This window comes from Leucoraja erinacea, chromosome 8 (assembly GCF_028641065.1).
Source record: "Leucoraja erinacea ecotype New England chromosome 8, Leri_hhj_1, whole genome shotgun sequence".
NCBI lineage: Eukaryota > Metazoa > Chordata > Chondrichthyes > Rajiformes > Rajidae > Leucoraja > Leucoraja erinaceus.
In genome coordinates this window covers 32,893,707-32,918,906 of record NC_073384.1, presented here as the reverse complement: position 1 = coordinate 32,918,906, position 25,200 = coordinate 32,893,707, and the positions used below count along the sequence as shown (strand labels likewise).

Genomic DNA, 25,200 nt, shown 5'->3' with positions numbered 1-25,200 from the left:
AGGGGTCACATGAGTAGCCAGGGTGCCGGGTAAAATATTTGTGAATAATACAATACAACGCAAATGAATGTATGTATAGCCTCCAAAGAATTTTTGCACAGTTCTTGTATGTGTTTTTTTACTCTGAATAAAGTTTGTTTTGATTTTTTTGAATATTTTTTAAACATTCTAATAGAACATGCCTCAACTACCCCCCCCCCCCTCCCCCCTCACCTTGCACTTCTGTACTTCTGTGCTACCTGATTCCCCCACTCTAGGCAAAGGACTGTGTATTTACCCTATCTAGTCCACACCTCTGTAAAATCAACCCTCATGCATCTGCCTATGCTCCAAGTAATCAGTTAGATGAGACTGAGACACAAAGAACTGCTGATGATGGGATCTTGAGCAAAACACAGTGCTGGTGGAACTCAGCAGGTCAGGTGGCAGCAGGCCAATAACTTGCCCACTGCGGACTGGTGATGGAGGACCCACCCGGTAGGACAGGCTCACCCGTCATGGACTCTGTATTGGCTCAGAGCCACCAGCGTCGACGGAACTGTGCCACCCAGAACCAGGTGGACTGACGAGAACAATGGGTGACGAAGCTGGGAACCACCAAGATGAATGGGGACCGGGCGTGGGAATGGGAGGTTGGTGCCACGTGCAGCGGCAGGCAGTAGATGGGACAGTTCAGTACTTTTGTAACTTTGTCTACGGCAACAGGTGGCGACACTTGTGTACTGCCTAGGTTGTATGCAAAACAAAGCTGTTCATTGTACCTTGGTAGATGTGTAAAGTATCATTCATTCATAGAAACATAGAAAAACAGGTGCAGGAGTCAGCCATTCGGCCCTTCAAGCCAGCGCCGCCATTCAATATGATCAAGGCTGATCATCTAAAATCAGCACCCCGTTCCTGCTTTCTCCCCTAATCCGTTGATTCCTTTAGCCCAGTGGTTCTTAACCTGTGGGTCGTGACCCCTTATGGGGGGGTCATTTGGGGCTATGCTGGTGGTCATGAAGGGGACACAAATAACATATCAATTTGTTGAGCCCATGTTTAGGAACCAAACAAAGGTACATACCACATACAGTGTTTTGTTCATGTATGTGCGTACTGGTGCCAAAAAAGGTTAAGAACCACTGCTTTAGCCCTAAGAACTAAATCTAACTCTAACTCTCTCTTGAAACATAACTCTCTCTTCATTCATTCATTCATCAGTGGAGGGAATGAACAGGTGGCATTTCGGGACGGGACCCTTCTTCAGTTGGATAAAATTCCTAGCCATGGATCAATCACCTTGCTCTTAATCAAACCATTCGGCCCATTGTGTCAATGCCAGCTCTCTTCCACTTCCACACCCCAGCTTCTCTACGAACGTTTTGTAAATTTTCCAAATGCCACATGTTTATCTAGATCCCTCCTGAAGATCACAATGGAACCTGCTCCACCAGAAGAGGTCAGTTTATAGTGTTAGCTTTAGAGATACAGCAGCGCACCAGGCCCTTCAGCCCACTGAGTCCATGCTGACCAAGGATCACCAGTTCACACACTAGTTCTATCCACAATAGGGACAATTTACAGAAGCCAATTACCCTATAAACCTGCACATCTTTGGAATGTGGGAAGAAATTGGAGAACCCGGGGAAAACCCACGCAGTCACAGGGAGAACATACAAACTCCACACAGACAGCACCCCTAGTCAGGATCGATGCCGTGTATCTAGTGCTGTGAGGCAGCGGCTTTGTCGCTGCACCACTGTGCCACCGTTGCGCCAGATTTACTAGGATGCTGAAGATAGACATAAAATACTGGAGTAACTCAGTGGAACAGGCAGCATCTCTGGGTAGAAGGAATGGGTGATGTTTCGGTTCGAGAACCTTCCTCAGAAGAATGGTCTGAAGAAGGGTCTTGACCCAAAATGTCGCCCATTACTTCTCTTCAGAGATGCTGCCTGTCCCACTGAGTTACTCCAGCATTTTGTGTCTATCTTCGGTGTAAACCAGCATCTGCAGTTCCTTCCTGCACATGACCAGGATGCTGGCTGGATTAGTATGCTTGACATAGAGAAATGTTTGCTGCAGTCTACCCTATCTATAGGGAGGTTTCACGGCAGTCGGGTCACGACCCATGACCTGTACTGTTGCTACTCTACTCCAAATGGATTACACGCGATGAACTGCAGGTAGACACTTACCATTGTTTCCAGCGTTGCGGGCCCGTTAAAACCCGCTGAAATTGTCAATTTTTGTACTGTGAATAATTATGGAAATCGGGATAAGCGTGTGAGACATTTAGCCTTCAGAATTCCAAAAGTGAGGAAAAATGACAGTAGATAGAAACGAGAGCTGAAGGGACAACAACAGCCAGAGTACTTGGCAAACATTGGCCGTTTGCTCACTGCATTTCATCAACTAAGGTGTTTTTTCTTGATTCCTTTGGCATCTAAAAAGTTTCAGAAGTGATAAATCTGGCTGAATTTTTTTTTTTAAATCACCCATGGTTCCCATGTGGGTTTTTACATACAAAAAGAAAACGCATCTGAAGAAAAATTTACAGCCAGATTTATCACCTCTGAGAATTTTTAGATACCAAAGGAATCAAGAAAAAACACAAATAATGCCTTACTGTTGATGAAATGCAGTGAGCAAACGCGATAATTCCCAATATTTTCAATGTTTACCAAGCACTTTAGCTGTTGTAGTCCCTTCAGTTCTCACTTCTCTATACTTTCATTTCGCTTCACCTTTGGAATTCTAAAGTTGGGTACATGTCTCTCACACTTACCCCGACTCCCACAATTTTTTTCAGCGCAAAAATTCAACATTTTGGCGGTTTTTAACAGGTAGGAAAGTACGCAGAAGTGACGGATGTCCTCCAGATGGATTTAGCGGCTCCGTGCGTCAAGCCCTCTGACCCAGTGACCTTTCGTGCAACCCCCCTATACTGCTCATAACGTTATATACCTCCCTACTCCAGCGATAACAGACCCAGCCTCTCCATGCGCGGAACCAAGGAACCAGATTAACAAGTGCATCAGACTGGATAATAAAGAAGAAAAGAACAAAACCTAAACTGAAGAAGAAGTTTGACATTGTGCTCTTCTCACCGGTATCCAAACAAATACTGCAACAAGCCAAAATGCCCTAGAGGACACAGCTGTGGTCATAAGCAATTGTTGTAAGTTGGAAAAAAGAACATTAAAACTAAAAGCATGAACAATGTATCACTGTTAATCAACAACCAGAGTCTTCTGGCTTTCATTGATCTTGTGATGTCTCACAATCTCCCTCTTAAGAGAGTCAGGAGTGTTTAATTGTCATATGTAACAACAACAGAACAAAGATGTTCTTACTCGCTGCAGCTTAACAGGCCCATAAACGCAATCACACAGATAAATATACAGAGTGATACAGCATAGGAATAGGCCCTTCGGCCCAACTTGCCTGTGGGCCCATCTGCCTGTGGTTCATAAGACTCTGTGCATTCACCCTATCTATTCTCCTCGTGATTTTATACACAATTTATACCTTATCCCTCTGATTCTTCTCCAGTAACTTGCTTACCATGGATGTTCGGCTCACTGGTCTATAGTTCCCAGGTTTTTCCTTGCGCCCCTACTTACTTATTAAGGGCTTGGACACGTTAGAGGCAGGAAACATGTTCCCGATGTTGGGGGAGTCCAGAACCAGGGGCCACAGTTTAAGAATAAGGGGTAAGCCATTTAGAACAGAGATGAGGAAACACTTTTTCACACAGAGAGTTGTAATTCTGTGGAATTCTCTGCCTCAGAGGGCAGTGGAGGCCGGTTCTCTTGATACTTTCAAAAGAGAGCCAGATAGAGCTATTAAAGATAGCGGAATCAGAATATATGGGGAGAAGGCAGGAATGGGGGGTACTGATTATGGATGATCAGCCATGATCACATTGAATGGTGGTGTTTGCTCGAAGGGCCGAATGGCCTACTCCTGCACCTATTGTCTATTGTCTACATAGAGGCACAACTTTAGCTGCACTCCAGTCATCTGACACCTCACCCATGTCTAAGGATGATTTGTATATCTCATCCAGGGTGCCTGCAAAAATACTAGGTAACATAATAGTGCAAAACTGAAGTCCATAGTGCAACCAAAGACATAGTCCGTGGACGATCATAGTTGCTGAGGCGAGTGTGGTTGATATTGGTGATCTCCAGGTTCAGGGACAGCTTCTTCTCAACAACCATCAGGTTTCTGTACATTACAAACACTAACTGAACTATGAACTATGAACTGTCTTAGTTGCATGAACATTGAACTTTTTTGCGCTGATATTGGGGTTTTTAATTTATTGATTTTTTAAATCAATGATGTTACCTATGAGTACTGCGTTTACTGGCCTGTTACGCCACAGCAAGTAAGAATTTAATTGGTCCATTTTCGTTACATATAACAATAAGGCACTTTCAACTCTCGAGCACAACATAAAGTGCTGGAGAAACTCAGCAGGTCAGGCAGCATCTCTGGAGGATGTGGACTTGACTGTTGTGCAGTCTAGTCAGACTGTTGACTGTCTTCACCTTGAAAATGTGTACATACTAAAACTGATTAAATTAGTAACTTTTACTAATGTAGCTCTTTCAAATGTGATTGTGTTGTGACTGGGGACAACACGAGTTTAGACCATGGAAGACAGGCATGATGGAAAAAGCACAATGGGGAAAGTACAGACACTGCGAAATGCACTTACAAAGTGTGCAGCTTTGCCCAATTCTGCAAGAAATTGTACAGAGTTGTGAATGTGGCCCAGTCCATCACACAGGCCAGACTCTCCACCATTGACTCCATCTACACTTAACACTACCAACATAATCAAAGACATGGTCCCATCCAGCAGAAGGTACAAAATCTGGATAGCGTGCACCACCAGACTCAGGAAAGCTTCTTCTCCTCCATTTTCAGACTTCTGAATGTCATGCATATTGGCAAGAAAACAATAACACTAAACAAACATTTCGCACCTCATACATCTTTATTTCACATTTCTTACTTTTGTCCTGAGTAGGGGAATCAAGAACCAGAGGAAGGTACACAAAATTGCTGGAGAAACTCAGCGGGTGCAGCAGCATCTATGGAGCGAAGGAAATAGGCGACGTTTCGGGCCGAAACCCTTCTTCAGACTGATGGAGGGTGGGGGGGAAGAAGGGAGGAAAAGTGGAGGAGGAGGAGCCCGAGGGCGGGCGGATAGGAGGGTGGGAGGAGGCAGCTAGAGGGTTAAGGAAGGGGAGGAGACAGCAAGGGCTAGCACAATTGGGAGAATTCAATGTTAATGCCATCCGGACGCAAGGTCCCCAGGCGGAATATGAGGTGCTGTTCCTCCAATTTCTGCTGTTGCTCATGAGGACATGGGTTTAAGGTGAGGAAGGAAAGATTTAATAGGAACCTGAGGGGCAACTTTTTTTTACACAAAGGGTGGTAGGTTTATGGAACGAGCTGTCGGAGGAGGTAGTTGAACCAGGTGCTATCACAATGTTTAAAATACATTTGGGCAGGCAGGTGAACTAATGTAAATGAGGCATATTGGGCTTGAAGGGCCTGTTTCCACGCAGTATGACTATCTGCCTAACACAAAAAACCTCATCTGTATGCACCTATCATTGTCCTGCCCCACTTCTCTTCCCGCTTTCTCTCCCTCCGCGCCCACCCACCCATCATGACCCGAAACATCATCCGTTCTCCACAGATGCTGCCTGACCCGTTGAGTTCTTCCAGCACGTTGTGTCTGTTTTTTGTGAACCATCACCTGCAGTTCATTGCGACACTCACGACGCTTGATCAGATGACGAATTGTAGCCATTACTTCTCTCCAGAGATGCTGCCTGACCGCTGAGTTACTCCAGCTTTCTGTGTCTATCTTCGGTTTAAACCAGCACCTGCAGTTCCTTCCTGCACAGGACATGTAGCAACAGGCCAGACTAGCCCCGCCCCTTATCTGCATATCCAGCATGCTTCGTACACCTCGTACTGACAGTTAATTCACTTTCTGAAGAAGATGTTGAGAGTTTAAGGTCAGTTGTCACAAGAAACATGTGTGGCGTTGAAGTTGTATCTTGTCTGAAGTAAGTGTTAATTTCTTATCTTGCCTCACCTTTACTTTATGGTGTTACGGCCGCATTGGGCTGAGGACGACGCCAGAGATCTTTAGTACTCTGGTTTCTCTTCAGATCGTATAAATCTTTCGCCTTTTACTAAAGATTTCCGTGGAGAGGAACACTCAGAGTTTTCACTAATTTTTTGATGCCCTGCGTTAGTGGGGCTTGTCATTAAACAAAAAACAGAAAGACACAAATAGATGGGCTATAGGGCAAGTGTAAGGAGGAACTGTAGATGCTGGTTTAAATCAGATAATCTTTGGTTTAAATCGAAGATAGACACGAAGTGCTGCACTAAGTACTCAGCGGTACGGGCAGGCAGCATCGAAGATCCTATAAGCAGAGCTCTACTATAGGATATTTCCAAAGCATCGAAGATCCTATAAGCGAGTAAGATGGTCTACTCCTGCTAAATGCAATGGGCTGACGTGTAGTACGCAACTGAGCTGAACGTGGTTCAACGGAGCTGCCTCCTCTCTAACTGTCCCCTCTCTGCCCGGAGACCAAAGATCTTATAGCGAAGATCTCCGCTATAAGATCTTTGCCGGAGACTGTATCACTCGACGAATGAGTTTATAGAACGAGCTGCTCGAGACGGTAATAGAAAGGAACTGTGAATACTGTTTTTTTGTCAAAGTGCTGGAGTAGCTCAGCAGGTCAGGCAGAATTGTTTATGGTCGGGACCCTTATTGGGGCGGGCAAGACCAAATCCATCAAATTTAGATCTTGTCCCTTTTACTAAAGATTTCCATGGAGCGGAGCACTTAAGATTTTCCACTTTTTTTTGATATCCTGCTTACGTGGGGTGAAGCTTATGTGGTTTTATGTGTTGCCAGTCCAATGATGCTGCAGAGATTTGTTTTTGTTGTAAACCAGCATCTGTTCCTCCATTTTCCTGCAGAGGAAGTGCTTGCTTCAATCCTTTGTCGAGGGAAAAAATAACTGGTGTCCGCATGTGCAAATATATTTCACTCTCCTCATTGCTCCACTCCTGGCATTGGGATTAGCAGTGATCTGTATGGGGGAGCTATGTGATACCAAGCCTATACAATGAATGTAAGGAAAGCCATACATGTTTTCATTTCTCAAGTCAAGTCATGTTTATTTGTCACATACACATACGAGATGTGCAGTGAAGTGAAAGTGGCAATGCTAGCGGATTTTTGTGCAAAAAGACAAACAACCAAACTATAAACACAATCATAACACACATATGCCTTTATATAATAAATAATGGAAGGAAAAACGTTCAGTAGAGTTAGTCCCTGGTGAGATAGGCGTTTACAGTCCGAATGGCCTCTGGGAAGAAACTCCTTCTCAACCTCTCTGTTCTCACCGCATGGCAACGGAGGCGTTTGCCTGACCGTAGCAGCTGGAACAGTCCGTTGCAGGGGTGGAAGGGGTCTCTCATGATATTGTTGGCTCTGGAGTTGCACCTCCTGATGTATAGTTCCTGCAGGGGGGCAAGTGAAGTTCCCATAGTGCGTTCGGCTGAACGCACTACTTTCTGCAGAGCCTTCTTGGCCTTGGCAGAGTAATTCCCAAACCAGATGGTAATGTTCCCGGACAAGATGCTTTCCACCGCCGCTGCGTAGAAGCACTGGAGGATCCTCGGAGACACTCTGAATTTCCTCAATTGCCTAAGATGGTAAAGGCGCTGCCTTGTCTTACTCACGAGTGATGAGGCGTGTGATGCCCATGTCATATCCTCGGAGATGTGGATTTATCCTCAATGGAGTGTACGTCCTTGGATGATGTGCCCTCCTAAATTTCTACATGTTTATAAAGTTTATTTTTCAAATAAAGTAGCTAGAGAAATCAAATACTGTGTTATATTTACAGAATATGCTCACACTACAAATGTATAGACAAAAGGAACTGCAGATGCCTATTTACAAAACAAGACACAAAGTGCTGGAATAAATCAGCAGGTCAGATTGGGCAGATTCTATGGAGAACATGGATAGGCAATATTTTGGGTCACCCTCCCCCCACCCCCCCCCCCCCCCCCCCCCCCCCCCCCCCCCCCCCCTTCAGACTGTTGGTAGACTGAATGTAAAGAATGAATGTAGAGATTGCTATGCCATTATTTTTAAAAAACAATTTCTCATATATTTGCATGCTTAAAGTTTATTTTGAAATTTTTAAAAAACAAGAGGCTGACTAACATCCTCACGGACAGGTGACGTTGAGGATCTGTAAATCGTTCGATGGACTTTATGATTGAAAACTCCTGCCCTTCTATCTCACCTGGGGGTCCAATATGGGGCCTTTCTGATGGCTCATGACACAAGGTCCCCAGACTATAGGGGAGAGAAAGTGCAACCAACATCACCCTCATCATATTACAAGGAACTGCAGATGCTGGCTCCTGGGAAGGCAGATAAGAGGTGGCCTGGGCATCATGAGGATTATATTATGAGTAGAATTAGGCCATTTGGCCCATCAAATCTACTCCACCATTCAATAATGGCTGATCTATTTTTCCATCAAAACCCCATTCTCCTGCCTTCTCCCCATAACCTGATTTGCAGTCAGATAGTCTTGAAGCTCGGGTATCAAGAGTGTTGGTCTTAAAAAGACACATGGACAGACAAATACACAAAGTGCTGGAGTAACTCAGCAGGTCAGGCGGCATCACTGGAGAAACGTTTTAGGTCAGGAATCTTCTTCAGAATTTCTTTCTCCATTTGGATAGAGATGAGAACAGAAAGGGTTTAGAGGGATATGGGGCCAAATGTAGTCAAAGAGGGAATTCAGACCTACACTCTGACTGATCCTTTTGTCTCCTTACACTGATTTAATTCCAAAACCTTAATATTTTCCAGTTTTAATTTGTTTTGATCTGTAGACATGGAAACAATGTGGCATCTGGCTCCATCTGCTGGACACGAACAGAGTTACAGCTCCATGCCGCCCCACGAACTACAACAGTTAACCTACAGATGGCCATACCACTTAGAAACCACACTACCTCACCTTACATTTAAAATTATTGCAAAAATTGTTCAGTGGAATCTTTAACTGAGAGACATTGTTCTCATCCATGTTGGAATGTTAACAAAACATGCTGGAATTGCAGCATTTCCTGTTCCATTTTGTTGTTGTGTATTTTGTGTCCATTTTGTGTCGTACACTCGAGATCACAAGTCAAGTGTTCGTCATCTGTACCAACAACAGAACATTCTTATTTGCAGCAGCATAACAGTAAACAGTACTCACAGAAAATATATAACAAAAACATTCACTAAATTAAACACCACAGTAGTCCTTCGGGCAATCCAAGGCGGTCCATATGTAGAAACAAGAAACTGCAGATGCTGGTTTATAAAAACTTTTACTTCTGATTTTAAAATGGATTACTTCCACAGAAGGGTCCAGGTCCAAAACATCACCTATCCATGTTCTCCAGGGATGCTGTCTGACCCCCGTTCACCCCCACCCACCCCCCGTTACTCCAGCACTTTGTGTCTTTTCATAGAATTTGTAGTTGAAGTTAGTGTTGTTGGGAAGAAGCTGTTGTCATAGAGCAGGGGCCCTCCAAACCTTTCAGCATCAGGGCCACACTATATATTTTGCACATTTTTGCGGGCCGTAGGAACAAATAAAGAAATGTCACATGCACACATACACACACACAGAAACGCACACGTGGACTCACACATACTGAAACACAGACACAGACCCGCACACCGACACACAAACACAGGCTCACACACATACAGGCTCTCTCACACTCTATCTCTATCTCCCTCACACACATAACCATTTAACCATATAACAATTACAGCACGGAAACAGGCCATCTCGACCCTTCTAGTCCGTGCCGAACACATAATCTCCCCTAGTCCCATATACCTGCGCTCAGACCATAACCCTCCATTCCCTTCCCATCCATATAACTATCCAATTTATTTTTAACTGTGATCACCCCTCAGGCATATTAACAAAGACCTACGCATAATACTCACCCATCGGGCGGGCGGGCGGGCACACACACACACACCCGGCTAACGATCCGCCGATCTCCGCAGGGCTAGCGAGATAGAGGGGGGGAGAGAGAGAGTGAGGGAGGGGGAGAGAGAGAAAGAGAGTGGGGGAGAGAGAGGAGGGAGAGAGAGAAAGAGCGCAACACAGGAGCAGCAGCACGGTGACGCAGCGGTAGTCATTGCCTTACAGCGCCAGAGATCCGGGTTACATCCTCACTACGGGTGCTGCCTGTACGGAGTTTGTACCTGCGTGGGTTTTGTCCAGGTGTTCTGGTTTCCTCCCACACTCCATGTTGGCAGGTTAATTGAATTTGTACCGAGTGTGTGTAGGATAGTGCTCGTGCGAACAGGCATTACTTCAATGGGCCGAAGGGCCTGTTTCCGCGCTGTATCTCTAAAGATGCGCTACCTCAGAACCCGCTAAATAGCCCGCCGCATGGAGCTTCTTGCGGGCCGGATAAAATCTTGTGGCTGGCCGGATGTGGTCCGCGGGCCATAGTTTTGAGACCCCCATCATAGAGTGATAGAGTGTGGAAAACCTCACAGTTCTCTGTATGAAATTCCATCAACCATTCTGCAGCCCACCTGGCCAATTGATCAAGATCCTGCTGCAATCTTTCATAACCATCTTCACTATCTGCAAAACCAGCCCCTTTTGTATCATCAGCAAACTTGCTAATCTTGCCCTGTATGTTCTCATCCAAATCATTGATGTAGATGACAAACAGTAATGGCCCAGCACCAAACCCTGAGGCACACCACTAGTCACAGGCCTCCAATCCGAGAAGTAACCTTCCACCATCACCCTCTGCTTCCTTCCATGAAGCCAATCTCCTTGGATCCCATGTGATCTAAACTTCCAGAGCAGCCTACCAAGCGGAACCTTGTCGAATGTCTTACTGAAATCCATGTATACAACATCTACAGCTCTGCCCGCTTCAACCTTTTTGATCATGTCTTCAAAAAACTCAGTCAGATTTGTGAGACACGTCCACCCACGTACAAATCCATGCTGACTATCCCTAATTACCTTTTGCCCATCCAAATGCCTGCGTAACCTGTCCCGCAGAATATTCTCTAGTAACTTTCCAACTACAGATGTTAAGCTCACCGGCCTATAGTTCCCTTCTTGAATAGAGGCACAAAATTTGCCAACCTCTAGTCTTCCGGCACCCCTCCTGCATTTAAGGACGACTCATAAATTTCAACCAGAGCTCGTGCAATTTCCTCTCGAGTTTCCCACAATGTCCTCGGATATATCTGAACAGGCCCTGGAAATTTGTCTACCTTCATACACGACAGTGTCTTCAGTACTTCTTCGATGGCAACACTGACTGCTCTCAAAACACTTCCATTGACTGCCCCAAGTTCCTCCATCCAACTGTCTTTCTCCTCGGTAAATACAGAGGAGAAATACTCATTGAGGACCGTGGCTTCACACAGAGGTGACCGCTTTGATTCCTGAGAGGTCCCACTCTCTCTCTATATCTAGTTACCCTTATCCACCTTATGTATTTATAAAATCTTTTGGAATTGCCCTTAATGCTACCCGCCAGAGCTATCTCCTGGCCCCTTTTTGCCCTCTGATTTCCTTTTTCAGTTTACTCCTTTGTTCCCGAAACTCCTCCAGGGATGCACTTGATCCCAGCTGCCTATACCGGTCCCACGCACCCTTCTTGTTTTTGACCAATGCATTTGTGTTTTGCTTTCGAGTCTTAGTTGCATGTGTCAATGTTTTGTTTAGTTTATTGTCATGTTTACCGAGGTACAAAGAAAAGCTTTTATTACAAAAGCAGTGAAAAGCAATGTGGCTGAAGACCCAGCATCTCCATTGTGTGATAGCAAGTCATCATCTGGGGCTGCTTGATGGATACAATTGCCTGTGGAATTGGATCTCTGCAGCAGCAATGCTCAACGAGATAGTGGGGTACATGTCTTTTGGAAAGCCCTTTGCTGGATCTTCAGTCTGCAGTATGAACTCAACCTCTCATTTATCTTGCAACATGTTGTGTGGAAACCACACGTTAATATTAATGGATGAAAAACTGTTTTTTTGCAAAACCGTCACACAAGAGCTTGAAATATCTGCATTTATACAGTGCCTTCACCTGTCATTCAAACATAGTTACAATTTCATATAAGCATAAAGATTTTGAACTAGTTTAAATTCAAAGTTTAAGAGTAGAAGTTTATGGATCACAGCCGTGGAGACACAAGAGACTGCAGATGCTGGAATCTTCAGCAAAACACAAAGTACTGGAGGAACTCAGCGGGTCAGGCTGCATCTGTGGAGGGAATGGACAGATGACGTTTTGGGTCGGGAACCTTTTTCAGACTGTGGAATGGGTCTTTGCAATAGCCAACTAGAGAATGGGATAGCTGACATTTATAAGGTGGTTTGCTGATTTTTCAATTTATAGTATGAATTTAACACCTAATTTACCTTGCGTAATGTTGAGTGAAAACGATTTATTATTGTGATTGAGGCAGTGCAGTGTAGGTTCACGAGATTGATCCCTGGGATGGCGGGACTGTCATATGAGGAAAGATTGAAAAGACTAGGCTTGTATTCACTGGAGTTTAGAAGGATGAGGGGATATCTTATAGAAACATATAAAATTATAAATGGACTGGACAAGCTAGATGCAGGAAAAACATTTCCAATGTTGGGTGAGTCCAGAACCAGGGGCCTAAGACTTAGAATAAAGAGGAGGCCATTTAAGACTGAGGTGAGAAAAAACTTTTTCACCCAGATAGTTGTGAATTTATGGAATTCCCTGCCACAGAGGGCAGTGGAGGCCAAGTCACTGGATGGATTTAAGAGAGAGTTAGATAGAGCTCTAGGGGCTAGTGGAGTCAAGGGATATGGGGAGAAGGCAGGCATGGGTTATTGATAGGGGATGATCAGTCATGATCACAATGAATGGCGGTGCTGGCTCGAAGGGCCGAATGGCCTCCTCCTGCACCTAGTTTCTATGAATAATGACGTATGAAACACAATTTTTTGAAAAACTGTCTTCCAACCACAGACATATTGCACCGACTGAAAAATGAGCCAACAATAGCACAAGTATAAAAACATTCTTTTGGAGGTCAATATTCAATTTATGTTTCATGTGTAGCAGTCTCCAATAGACTGACCCCAGAACATTTAAGACCATTCATACTTAGTTTCATCAACAGCATACTTGGTCATTTTTACTTTAAGAAAACCTCACAAAGATAAAAAAGTGAGACACCTGTTGGTAAAATGAATAACTAGAACCACACTAATACTTAAATGACTGTCATGTCAATGAGCATCAGGAGTGTTTACCTGTTACATGTAGCAGCAATGGAAAATACAATTTTAGTTACTGAAGTTTTATAGGCCTTGCAATGCAATAAAACACAGGTAAATATAAAATAATTAATAATATCAACAATAAATGATTAACCAATGCACTAGGTAACCATAATAGTGCAAAAACAAAAGGTTGTAGTGCAACCATAGACAGTTGCTTGAAGATCAGTTACTGAGGTAGTGGTTAGTGTTAAGCAGTGTTCAAGAGTCTGATGGAAAACCATTGTAATAATTTATAGTTAGTTTTGAGAATACTTCCTTGTTTCCACTAATCTTTAGGCAGACACAGTGGCGCAGCGGTGGAGTTGCTGCCTTACAGCGCCAAAGACCTGGGTTTTATACTGACTACATACAGGTACTGTCCGTACGTTCTTCCTGGGAGCCATTTGTACGTTCTCCATATGACCGCGTGGGTTTTTCCGGGTGCTTCGTTTTCCTCCCACACTCCAAAGACGTACAGGTTTGTACGTCAATTGGCTTGAAATTGTACAAATTGTCCCTAGTGCGTAAGATAGTGTTAGTGAAGGGAATCGCTGGTCATTGCGGACTCGGCAGGCCAAAGGGCTTTAATCTGCGCTGTATCTCTAAAGTAAAGTCTTTCCCATGTTTCACCTGCTGATGGATCAGGTGGACAGGAATGTGACATTACTCAATCTTCTACTCTACAAGTTTGTGTAGGACGGAACTGCAGATGGTGGTTTACACTGAAGATAGACATAAAATGCTGGAGTAAATCAGCGGAACAGACAGCATCTCTGGATAGAAGGAATGGGTGACGTTTCGGGTCGAGACATTTCTTCAGACTGAGAGTCTGGGGAGAGGGAGACAGAGGTAAGGAAGGGTAAGGTGTGAAACAGTGGCGGATATTTAACAGGGGCCCACTTGCCATCACTTGCTATCACTTGATCAGAGGCCCACTTGCCATCGGGCAAGTCGACACCTTGGCCAGCCCGCCATTGGTGTGAAACAGAGATCAATCAGGACATAAATTAAGGATAAGATAGAATAGATCATTGTTAGCTGAGGAGAAGGTGACAACAAGGCATATAATCAGTAACATTTAATCAGGAGGACAGACAAACTAGTGGGATAACTAGGATGGGGGAGGGATGGAGAGAGATGGAAAGCAAGGGTTACGAAGTTAGAGAAGTCAATGTTCATACCGCTGGGCTGTAATCTGCCCAAGCAAAATATGAGGTGCTGTTTCTCCAATTTGCATTGAGGCTCACTGACAGTGGAAGAGGTCCAGGACAGAAAGGTCAGTGTAGGAATGGGAGTGGGGGAGTTAAAGTGTTTAGCAACCAGGAGCTAAACAGTTTCCTTGACCTTCATCCCCTTTGATCCCTCGTTTTCACACCTTACACTTTCACATCTCCCTCTCCCCTGATCCTCAGTCTGAAGAAGGGTCTCGACCCAAAACATTACCCATTACTTCTATGGAGGTACTCCAGTATTTTGTATCTATCTTCTGAAAGCAAGTTCTTTCCTCTCTGTAAGTCTGCACCAGCACCAAACAGAATGTCGTTCAGAACTTTGGGAACTCAGGAAGAGCTCCTCGTTCCACCAATATGTTAGCATAACAGAACGTGGAATCGTACTGCACAGGAACAGGCCCTTCAGCCCATAATGTCTGTGCTGAAATTGATGCCAAGATAAACCTTTATCTGTCTGCCCATGGTCGATATCCCTCCATTCCCTGCATATCCATGTGCCTATCCAAAAGTGTCTTAAACAACACTATTGGATCTGCCTCAATCACCATACCCAGCAGCGTGGTCCAGGCACTCATAACCCTCTGTTTCAAAAAAGACTTGCCACTCACATCTCCTTTAAACTTTGCCCCTCTCACCTAAAGCTATGCCCTCCAGTATTTGAATTTTCCATCCAGAGGAAAAAGGCCCGAGCTATGCTCTCACAATTTTATATTCTTCTACCAGGTCCCTCCACAACCTCTGGTGTTCCTTGTTTTATTAAAAATGAATTGTGTAAGTCTAAGGTGACGCACTCAAATGGCTGTGTAAATACACAGGTGCACCTCAATGCAGTCCCCTGATCTGCTCTCTTTACACCATGACTGCCTTGCTGAGCGCAACTCCATTGCCATGTATACATTCGCCAACGACACCATGGTAGCTGGCAGGATCATGAGCAGTGACGAGTCAGCATAGAGGAGAGAGACAGACCCCCAAATAGTAGCCCGGATGTAGGGTGTAAGTTGCAGCAGGAGTTGAAAATTGGCATGTAACAAAGGTAATGCCACTGTGGTAATGGGGGATTTCAATATGCAGGTAGGCTGGGAAAATCAGGTTGGTTCAGGACCCCAAGAAAGAGAGTTTGTAGAATGCCTCCGAGATGGATTCTTAGAGCAGCTTGTAATAAAGTCGACCAGAGAAAAGACAATTCTGGATTTAGTGTTGTCCAATGAACCAGATATGGTAAGAGAACACGAGATAAAGGAACCGCTTGGAGGTAGTGATCATAATATGATTAGTTTTAATCTGCAATTTGAGAAGGAGAAGGTTAAATCGGAAGTGTCAATGATGCAGTTGAACAAAGGGGACTATGAAGGCATGAGAGAGGAGCTGGCCAAGGTAGACTGGAAAGGGATACTAGCAGGAATGACGGTGGAACAGCAATGGCAGGAATTTCGGGCATAATCAGAAAGACGCAGGATCATTTCATTCCAAAAAGGAAGAAAGATTCTAAGGGGATTAATAGGCAAGACAAGGTGGCTGACAAGAGAAGTTAGGGATAGAATAAAACTAAAAGAAAAGATGTATAACACAGCAAAGAGTAGCCGGAAGCCAGAGGATTGGGAAACTTTCATAGGACAACAGAAGGAAACAAAACAGGCAAGATAAAATACGATGGGAAGCTGGCCAGGAATATAAAGAAGGACAGTAAAAAACTTCTTTAGATATGTTAAGGGAAAAAGAGTAGCAAAGTCAAATGTGGGTCCCTTGAAGGCAGACACGGGTGAAATTATTATGGGTAACAAGGAAATGGCAGAAGAGTTGAACAGGTACTTCGGATCTGTCTTCACTAAGGAAGACACAAACAATCTCCCAGATGTACTGGAGGACAGAGGATCTAAGGGGGTAGAGGAACTGAAATAAATTTTCATTAGGCGAGAAATAGTATTGGCTAATGGGACTGAAGGATGATAAATCCCCTGGGCCTGATGGTCTGCATCCCAGGGTCCGCATGGAGGTGGCTCTAGAAAGAGTAGACGCATTGGTGATAATTTTTCAATGTTCAATAGATTCAGGATCAGTTCCTGTGGATTGGAGGAGAGCCAATGTTATCCCACTTTTCAAGAAAGGAGCGAGAGAGGAAACGGGGAATTACAGACCAGTTAGCCTGACTTCGGTGGTGGGAAAGATGCTGGAGTCAATTATTAAAGAGGCAATAATGGGGCATTTGGATAGCAGTAAAAGGATTAGTCCAAGTCAACATGGATTTATGAAAGGGAAATCATGCTTGATTAATCTTTTGGAATCTTTTGAGGATGTGACAAGTAAAATGGATGAAGGGGAGCCAGAGGATGTAGTGTATCTAGACTTTCAGAAAACCTTTGATAAGCTCCCGCACAGGAGACTGGTGACTAAAATTAGAGCACATGGTATTGGGGGTAGGGTGTTGACATGGATAGAAAAATGGCTGGCAGTCAGGAAGCAAAGAGTAGGAGTGAACGGGTCCTTTTCAGAATTGCAGGCAGTGGCGAGTGGAGTGCCGCAGGGCTCGGTGTTGGAGCCGCAACTGTTTACCATATATATTAATGATTTGGAAGTGGGAATTAGGAGCAACACTAGCAAGTTTGCGGATGACACAAAGTTGGGTGGCAGTGTGAACTGTGAAGAGGATGTTAGGAGGTTGCAGGGGACCTGGACAGGTTGAATGAGTGTGAAGGTATGTGGCAGATGCAGTATAATATAGATAAATGTGAGATTATCCACTTTGACGGCAATAACAAGGGGGCAGATTATTATCTCAATGGGGTTAGTTAGGCAAGGGGGACGTGCAGCGAGACCTGGGCGTCCTTGTACACCAGTCACTGAAAGTTGGCAAATGGCGGTGTTGAATCGATCGGGGGAGAGACACACGCACACACCTTCCAATTCCTGGGCATTAACAACTCAAATGTCTTGTCCTGGGAACAGTACAGAGATGTCATCATGAAGATGACACCTCAGCGTCTCTATCTTCTTAGATGTTTAAAGAGAATCGCTGTACGTCTGAATACTCACACGAACTTCTACAGATGTACTGTATCCTGACAGGTTGCATCATAGCAATTTGAATGCACAGAAACGCCAGAGGCTACAGAAAGTGGTGGACTCAGCCCGATCCATCACGGACACTGCCCTCCCCCCCCCATCGAAAGCATGTACACAAGGGCTGCCTCAATAAGGCAGCATCTACCATCAAGGATCCCCACCATCCAGGCATTGCCCTGGTCTCACTGCAACCGTCGGGCAAGAGTGACAGAAGCCTGAAGTCCCACAGCACCAGGTTCAGTAACAGCTACTATCTTACAATCATCAGGTTCTGGAACAAACCTGCACAACCCTAATGTCACCTCAGTAATGGAACACTACAGACCACCTCTTGCACTACGATGGACTTGGTTTTTTTCTAATGTTTTTGCAATCATTTCTTTTTTTGCAGTCTTCTTTCTTTTAAGATTTTCGTACGTGATGTGTAATTTATGCTTTTATGTGTTGTCTCAGTCTATGTGTCTGTGATGATGCTGCAAGACCATATTATGCTGATGGACTTGATATGGAAACAAGGTAAACAAAACATTTTGCATTGTCATTTCTGAACATTTATAAAATACAATCAAGTCAAACTCAAGTACAATAGGTATAGCAAAAGAGAAGATACAGAGTGCAGAATATAGTTTTTACCTTCAGCTTTTGCACTTGCTCCACCCATCTGCCAATCGCCCCCTCATCTGTATCCACCTATCACTTTCTAGGCTTTGTCCTGCTCCCACTTCTCTATTCCAGCTCCCCCCCCCTTCCCCATCTCCCCTTTTCAGTTAGAAAAAGGGTCCCAACCCAAAGCATCGTCTGTCTATTCCCTCCACAGTTGCTGTCTGACCCGGTGAGTTCCTCCAACACTTTTATTTTGCTCAAGATTTCAGCGTCTACAGTTCAGTGTGTCTCCATGATTATATATTCATCTCTTGCCTTGCCGCCATTGGTCTTTGAGTGATCTGGCTGCATCCAGATCCCGGTGGGATTACCTTGGCATTGTGGCCTTATTGTCTTCCAGCCCCACTAGTCTGGCACTTGTTTCCCACAGCTGCCTGGATGTCTTTTCATCTGCTGCCTGTGGGGCCGGATCCTTCTGTTTCATGGTATCAAAGTATTTTCCTGACACCCCTTCCAATTCTTCTGCCACGCTTAGGTACACGGAGGGTTGCGCTCCCTGCTTGGGGGATTTTACCAGGAGAAAAAATAAAGGCCCTGGAAGAGAAAAAGTGAGATTGAAAAATCTCAGGTTTAGCATATAGAATGTAGAACTGTATGATACAAGAACAGGCCCTTCAGCCTACAAGGTCTGTGCTGAACATGAACTAACCCTTATCTGCCTGCACATAACCCATATTTCTCTACTCCCTGCATATCCATGTGCCTATCCAAAACTCCCTTGAGTGCCATTATCGTATGTCCCCACCATTAACCCTGATATGTAAACAGTAGGTAAATTAAGTAGGTTGCTAGATTTGGATGGTGTGAAGTATCATGAGGGGTTATAGTCAGACAGCACAGAAACAGGCCCTTCAGCCCAACTCGTCCATGCTGATCAAGATGCTCCATCTACACTAGTCCCACCTGCCTGTGTTTAGCCCATATCCCTCTAAATGGTTCCTATCCATGTACTGTCCAAATGTCTTTTAAATGTTGTTATTGTACCTGCCTTAACTTCCTTCTCTGTATAGCTCGTTCCATATACTACCCTCTGTGAAAAAAATGTCCCTCAGGTTCCTATTTCAGCTTCAACCTGTCCTCTGCTTCTTGATTCCCCAACTCTGGGTAATAGACTCTGTGCATTCACCCTAACTATGCCACGTGATTTTATACATGTCCATGAGATCACCCCTCAGCCTCCTGCTCTCAAAGGAATAAAGGCCAAGCCCGCCCAACCTCTCCATAAAGCTCGACCCCTTGAGTCCTGGCAACATTCTCGTAAAATCATCTCGGTATTCTTACCAGCTGAATGACATCCTTGCTACAGCAGGGTGACCAAAACCCTGGGTCAACATATTATGAGCGTTTGACGACACTGGCCCTCTACACGTTGGAGTTTAGAAGAATGAGGGGACACCTCGCTGAAACTTACCGAATAGTGAAAGGCCTGGACATAGTGGATGTGGAGAGGATGTTTCCACTAGGAGAGTCTAGGACAAGGGTGTCAAGCTCATTTTAGGTCAAGGGCTGGAATGGGCAAAATGCGGCTTCATGCGGGCCAGATCAGTTGTGCAAAAAAAAGATCTGTCCAATTATCGTTGAATATCCGGCCTTCGATGTCAACTTTTCTTTTCTTGGAAAGCATTTTGAACCACAGCAGCAAACAGTCTCAGCCTTGCTGCAGGTGTTACTTACCAGAGTACTCTGTGTGTGTTATACTGTATCTGATGACCCAAGTGGGGCCCTAGTGACTTCAGTGCAGGGTGGTAGGTGCCTAAGCACAGCGGTTGGTTAACTGCTGCCTATTGTTTTCTAAGTGCACACAAGCTGCCGGCAGCATAGACAGCGGTGGGAGAGAGAACGGGGAGGGAGAAAGCGGCGAAAGAGAGTGCGACGAAAGAGAGTGCGACAAAAGAGAGCGCGGCTGCTGTATAGATACATAATAAATGGTTGTGAATTTACTTTTTTTTCTTCCAAGTCATCCGGCCGGCAGGCTGATAGTTTGACACCCTTGGTCTAGGACCAGAGGCCATAGACTCAGAATAAAAGGATACACCTTTAAAAAGGCAATGAGGAGGAATTTATTTAGTCAGAGCGTAATGAATCTGTAGAATTTATTGCGTCAAACGGCTGGGGAGGCCAAGTCATTAGGTATTTTTAAAGTGGAGTTTGACAAATTCTTGATTAGTACGGGTGTCAAGGGTTATGGGGAGAAGGTAGGAGAACGGAGTTACACGGGATAGATTAGCCATGATTGAATGGTGTAGTACACTTGATGGGCCGAGTGGCCTAATTCTGCTCCAATAACTTATGAAAACTGAATACAGTACTCCAGGTTGAGACGTACTCTCTTTGTTGGAGTAGCACTTCTCAAAGAGTTTATCAGGAAAGACCATGGTGTTTTTAAGTTGAGATGAAAGCAGTCAGCATCACTCACCCAGTACCGTGCTGGAGAAGCTGGACTTGTACATTCCTGTGTGTCTGCCGAGTTCCGTATTGGTTACGCCTGGGTGCACAGCATTTACAGTCACGTCACTTCCTGCATTCAATGAAGAACAGGTCATCCATGAAATTAAATCCACAGAATGAAATGACCCTCTCACACCTTGATGGTTGATTCAGTTGAGTAGCCAGGATATCTGCAGGATTATCTGGCCAAAAGGCTTTACAGAAACACAAGGTCATAGAACAGTACAGTGCAGCACAGGAACAGGCCCTTCGGCCCACAATGTCTGTGCCGAACACGATGCCAAGTTAAACTAATCTCCTCGGCCTGCCTGCCTGCTTGCTTTTCTAAGAATTGTTGTTGAGGAAGAGATGAGTGTGGAGTGAATAAGTCAATCAGAACGCTATAAATTACATGGCGGGATCGGGTATATTTCAGAAATGCAAACCAACTGAAGGGGAAAATTGTCGGCTGTGAAGTCACCTCCCGCTCTCAGAGAACACCATAAAGTTCTGCGATCGGTTTGGGAAGCAGGACATGGCAACTTTGGGCGCATGGAAGCAGAGGGCCGGCTGCTGGAGATGATGAACGACATGTTTGTGGTGGTCGCGGGTGGTGGTGTTGGCGGAGGCGGCCGCGGGAGACCCTACAGCAGCCGGGCGAGTGAGCAAATCGAGCGCAGCCTGGAGTGACGGTGGAAGAAGCTGATGGCAGAGCGCTGAGCCAGGCCCTACTTCATCGTTCCAGTGCTGCCAGCACACCGGGCCTTAAAGTGAGAAAATAATAAACTACAGATCTTCTTGGGCCAAGATCAGACTTTACAGAGACTTGGAAGTTGCAAGACGGCGCCATAACTTGGCGACTCCCTGCGTGCTGTTCCAGAAGAGGATCTATTGTACTTATGTACATATGATTTGACTGGATGTTACGCTGAACAAACATTTCATTGTATCTGTGCGCAGGTGACAATAAATAAAAGTTACCAACAAGTCGTTTCGCCAGCTCCTTTGTGAATAGTACATTTGCAAGTTTACTTTGACAGTATGCTGCTTTTGTATTATACTTTCTCTTCTCCCAGTTGAGATCATCAAAGTCAATTTCCCCAACTACGTGAGCCAGCGAGGACACGTTTATGATGCGACTCTTGCCACAGTTCTTTAACTTTTCAAGCAGTAAATTTGTCAGCAGAAAATGACCTGAGTAATAAAGCAAATCCACCATTAGATGTTATTCAGTGACTTTAATGAATGAAAAACACCACAGATATTCCGCACTCACTATCTTCCCCTTTGCCCTACTTGTACTTGTGGTTGAACTGATTGTATTTATGTATAGTATTGTCTGATCCGGTTGGATGGCACGCAAAACAAAGCTTTTTACTGTACCTCAGTACAGGTGACTATAATAATAAACCTAACCAGATTTCACTAACAGCTCACAACAAAGTGCTGGAGGAACTCAGCAGGTCAGACAGCATCTATGGAGGGAATGGATAGGCAATGTTTCGGGTTGGGACCCTTCTTTAAACTAAATGTAGTACAGCTTCACAGAGTCTTAGAGAACCAAAACAGGCCCTTTGGCTCAACTTATTTATGCCAACCAAGATGCTCACCTAAGCTAGTCCCACTTGCCCACATTTGGCACATATTCCTCTAAACCTATAGGGGGAAGAAAGCTGGAAAAGAGGTTAGGGCAGGACAAGGCCTGGCAAGTAAAGACTTCCTACCTGTTCCTATGCGTTTAAAAAGACACCGTCTCCTGAAATTCCAGTTCCTGTTCCATTTTGGAGTTTGCGCAGACTGTTAGTTTGGGGCATAACAACTCTGATTTGGAAAGAATCTGATTTTGGTACTAATTGCATTAGCTGCTGGTTCCTTCTGTGTATTCTTACTTTTAATTGGCTTTGGGAAAATCGTAATTTTTTAATTACCTTGGGTAAGGAAGCATCCTGAGGTTAAAGACATCAAACCAAATTAGAAAGTTTGCAGAAGTGCAAGAACTCAACTGAAGCAAACTCATGCGGTCACAGGGACAGTGTGCAAACCCCACACAGACAGCACTCGAGGTCAGGATCGAATGTGGGTCATCATTAGGCAATCAACTATTATTTTCAGTCACTTTTTCCCCTTCAGAACTGTTGGTATTTCACAGGAGTCAGAGATTAAAGTAAGTAACGAGGGTTGGTACACAATACCAGTGAGAAAGTGGCCAAGAACATCAATACAAATGGGTTAACTCAGCAATGTTAGTGATATAACTCTACCTGTAACAATTTTTAAGTTCCTGTCACCTGTGGCTCTGGCCAGTGCTACCCTTACTGAGCCAGTACTATCTGTTGAGAACCATTGCCATTACAATCACAACTTGATCATTTCCTTACCAAACTCCCTGCAGAGTACATATGGAACCACAGCTCCCTGAACGTGGCAACACAAGTACATACCGCGGGTAAAGGAGGAGTGCTGTATAGACAGTAGGAACCACAGTTGCTGGTTTACAAAAAATACAGTGTTGGAGTAACTCAGTGGGTCAGGCAGCATCGCTGAAGAACATGGATAGGCAACGTTTTAGGTCAGGACCCTCTTCAGACTACATATGGTATGTTTGCCTTCATTGGGGCATTGAGTATAAGAGTCAGGAAGTCATGATGCAGTTTATAGGTCAGGCTGTGTTAGGAGTATTGTGAGTAAAGGGATGCAAGTTCATTGGCTTCTGTAAATTGTTCCCAGTGTGGCTGAGAATGGATAAGAAATTACGATAATGTAGAACTAATGTGAATGGATCATCGATGGTTGGCGTGGACTCAGTGGGCCGAAGGGCCAGTTTCCATGCTGTATCTTTCAATCAATCAATCAATAATAGCACAGAAGGCTATTATCCAGTCGGGGATCGATGCAGGGCAACCAAATGGATGAAAGTAAAATAAAAACATTATAAAGGAATTTTATCCAGAGTTAAGGGTACAACATACACAACTTATTTAATTCCATAACATAAATGTAGATTTTCCCCAATCCCACATGGAATAATTCAAAAACAAGTACGATAATACGAAGCGAAATGAAAGAAAGTGCAGACTTACCCAGATGATTTACACCAAACTGCATTTCAAATCCATCTTCGGTTTGCCAATGAGGGCATCTCATAATAGCAGCATTATTAATTAGGATATTTATATTCTCTTCCTCTAAATTAATGAAACAAAAATATTTAGGACTTTGAAATTCCGTACAAACTTACAACAGATGTGTTCTGTAGCAGCTTCTGATAACATTCCGAATGTCCTTAAATGTGATTCAATATAAATAATGCTTAAAGTTTTCCCATCAGTCATAATCACATTCATTGTCATACAGCACGGAAACAATGTATTTTAAATGTTGTTATAATACCTGCCTGGTCTACCTCCTCTGGCAGCTTGTTCTATATACTCACCACCTCTGAGTGAAAACATTGCTCCTCAGGTTCCTATTAAATCTATCCCCTCTCACCTTATGGTTGAGATGGTCTCATCTCTGGTTGTGATTTTGCCTACTCTGGGTAAATTACTGTGCATTCACCCTGTCTATACCTCTCATGACCTTATACACCTCTGTAACTTCTCCCTATCGCTCACGTCTTTTAGTCCTGGCAACATAACTCTTTAAATCAGTTATGGAGCTACTTAACTGGAATATTTTCATGTACATCAAAGGTGTTTTACAAAATGATTCAGCAGCTGCTTTTTACATCAATAATTTTTGGTCAGCAATTTTGTTAAAACAGTCATCGAAAAAAACAAGAATCAATCAAGCGGGAATTCATAAAAACAACAATTCCGGAAAACTCGGCAGGTCAGGCCATCTGTGGGAAGAGAAACGGAGAGCTAACTTTAACCTGACCACAGATGCAGCCTGATCTGCCGAGTGCTTCCAGCATTTTCTATGGAGGGAAAGGACAGACGTTTTGGGTTGAGACCCATCAATTCGAAACATCGCCTGTCCATTCCCACCACAGGTGCTGCCTGACTGCTGAGTTTCTCCAGCAATTTGTATTATACTCAAGATTCTAGCATTTGCAGTTTCCTGTGTACCCTGAATTTTTTTTCAGATTTCCAGCATTTGTTTTTTTGGTTGAATTTCACAAACTTAAATTTGTGATTTAAGAGAGAGTTAGAGGATTTAAGAGAGAGTTAGATAGTGCTCTAGGGGCTAGTGGAGTCAAGGGATATGGGGAGAAGGCAGGCACGGGTTATTGATAGGGGAAGATCAGCCATGATCACAATGAATGGCGGTGCTGGCTCGAAGGGCCGAATGGCCTCCTCCTGCACCTATTTTCTATGTTTCTATGTTAAACACATCACAAGGCGAGGTAATTTCAGTGAGCTTGCCTGGTCAGTTAGAATCAATGA

At 44.3% G+C, this 25,200-nt stretch overlaps 1 protein-coding gene and 1 non-coding gene across 5 annotated transcripts in view; one reads left to right on the top strand and one right to left on the bottom strand.

The window, feature by feature from the left end:
* The first annotated feature begins 6,165 nt into the window (after window positions 1-6,165).
* Window positions 6,166-6,279, top strand: LOC129699911 (U5 spliceosomal RNA). The gene has a single exon (XR_008723951.1). It is a non-coding gene; the product is annotated as a U5 spliceosomal RNA (small nuclear RNA).
* A 5,551-nt stretch (window positions 6,280-11,830) lies between these two features.
* LOC129699514 (retinol dehydrogenase 13-like) overlaps window positions 11,831-25,200 on the bottom strand; it is a 32,868-nt gene continuing 19,498 nt past the window's right edge. For all 4 annotated transcript variants that reach the window (XM_055639375.1, XM_055639373.1, XM_055639376.1 and 1 more), the window contains 4 exons: window positions 23,893-23,997; window positions 21,794-22,006; window positions 20,802-20,903; window positions 11,831-18,919 (listed from right to left, as the gene is read on the bottom strand). In XM_055639375.1, coding sequence (XP_055495350.1) covers window positions 18,693-18,919; window positions 20,802-20,903; window positions 21,794-22,006; window positions 23,893-23,997 — 647 coding nt within the window. In that variant the 3' untranslated portion in view covers window positions 11,831-18,692. The remainder of the gene's footprint in view (window positions 18,920-20,801; window positions 20,904-21,793; window positions 22,007-23,892; window positions 23,998-25,200) is intronic.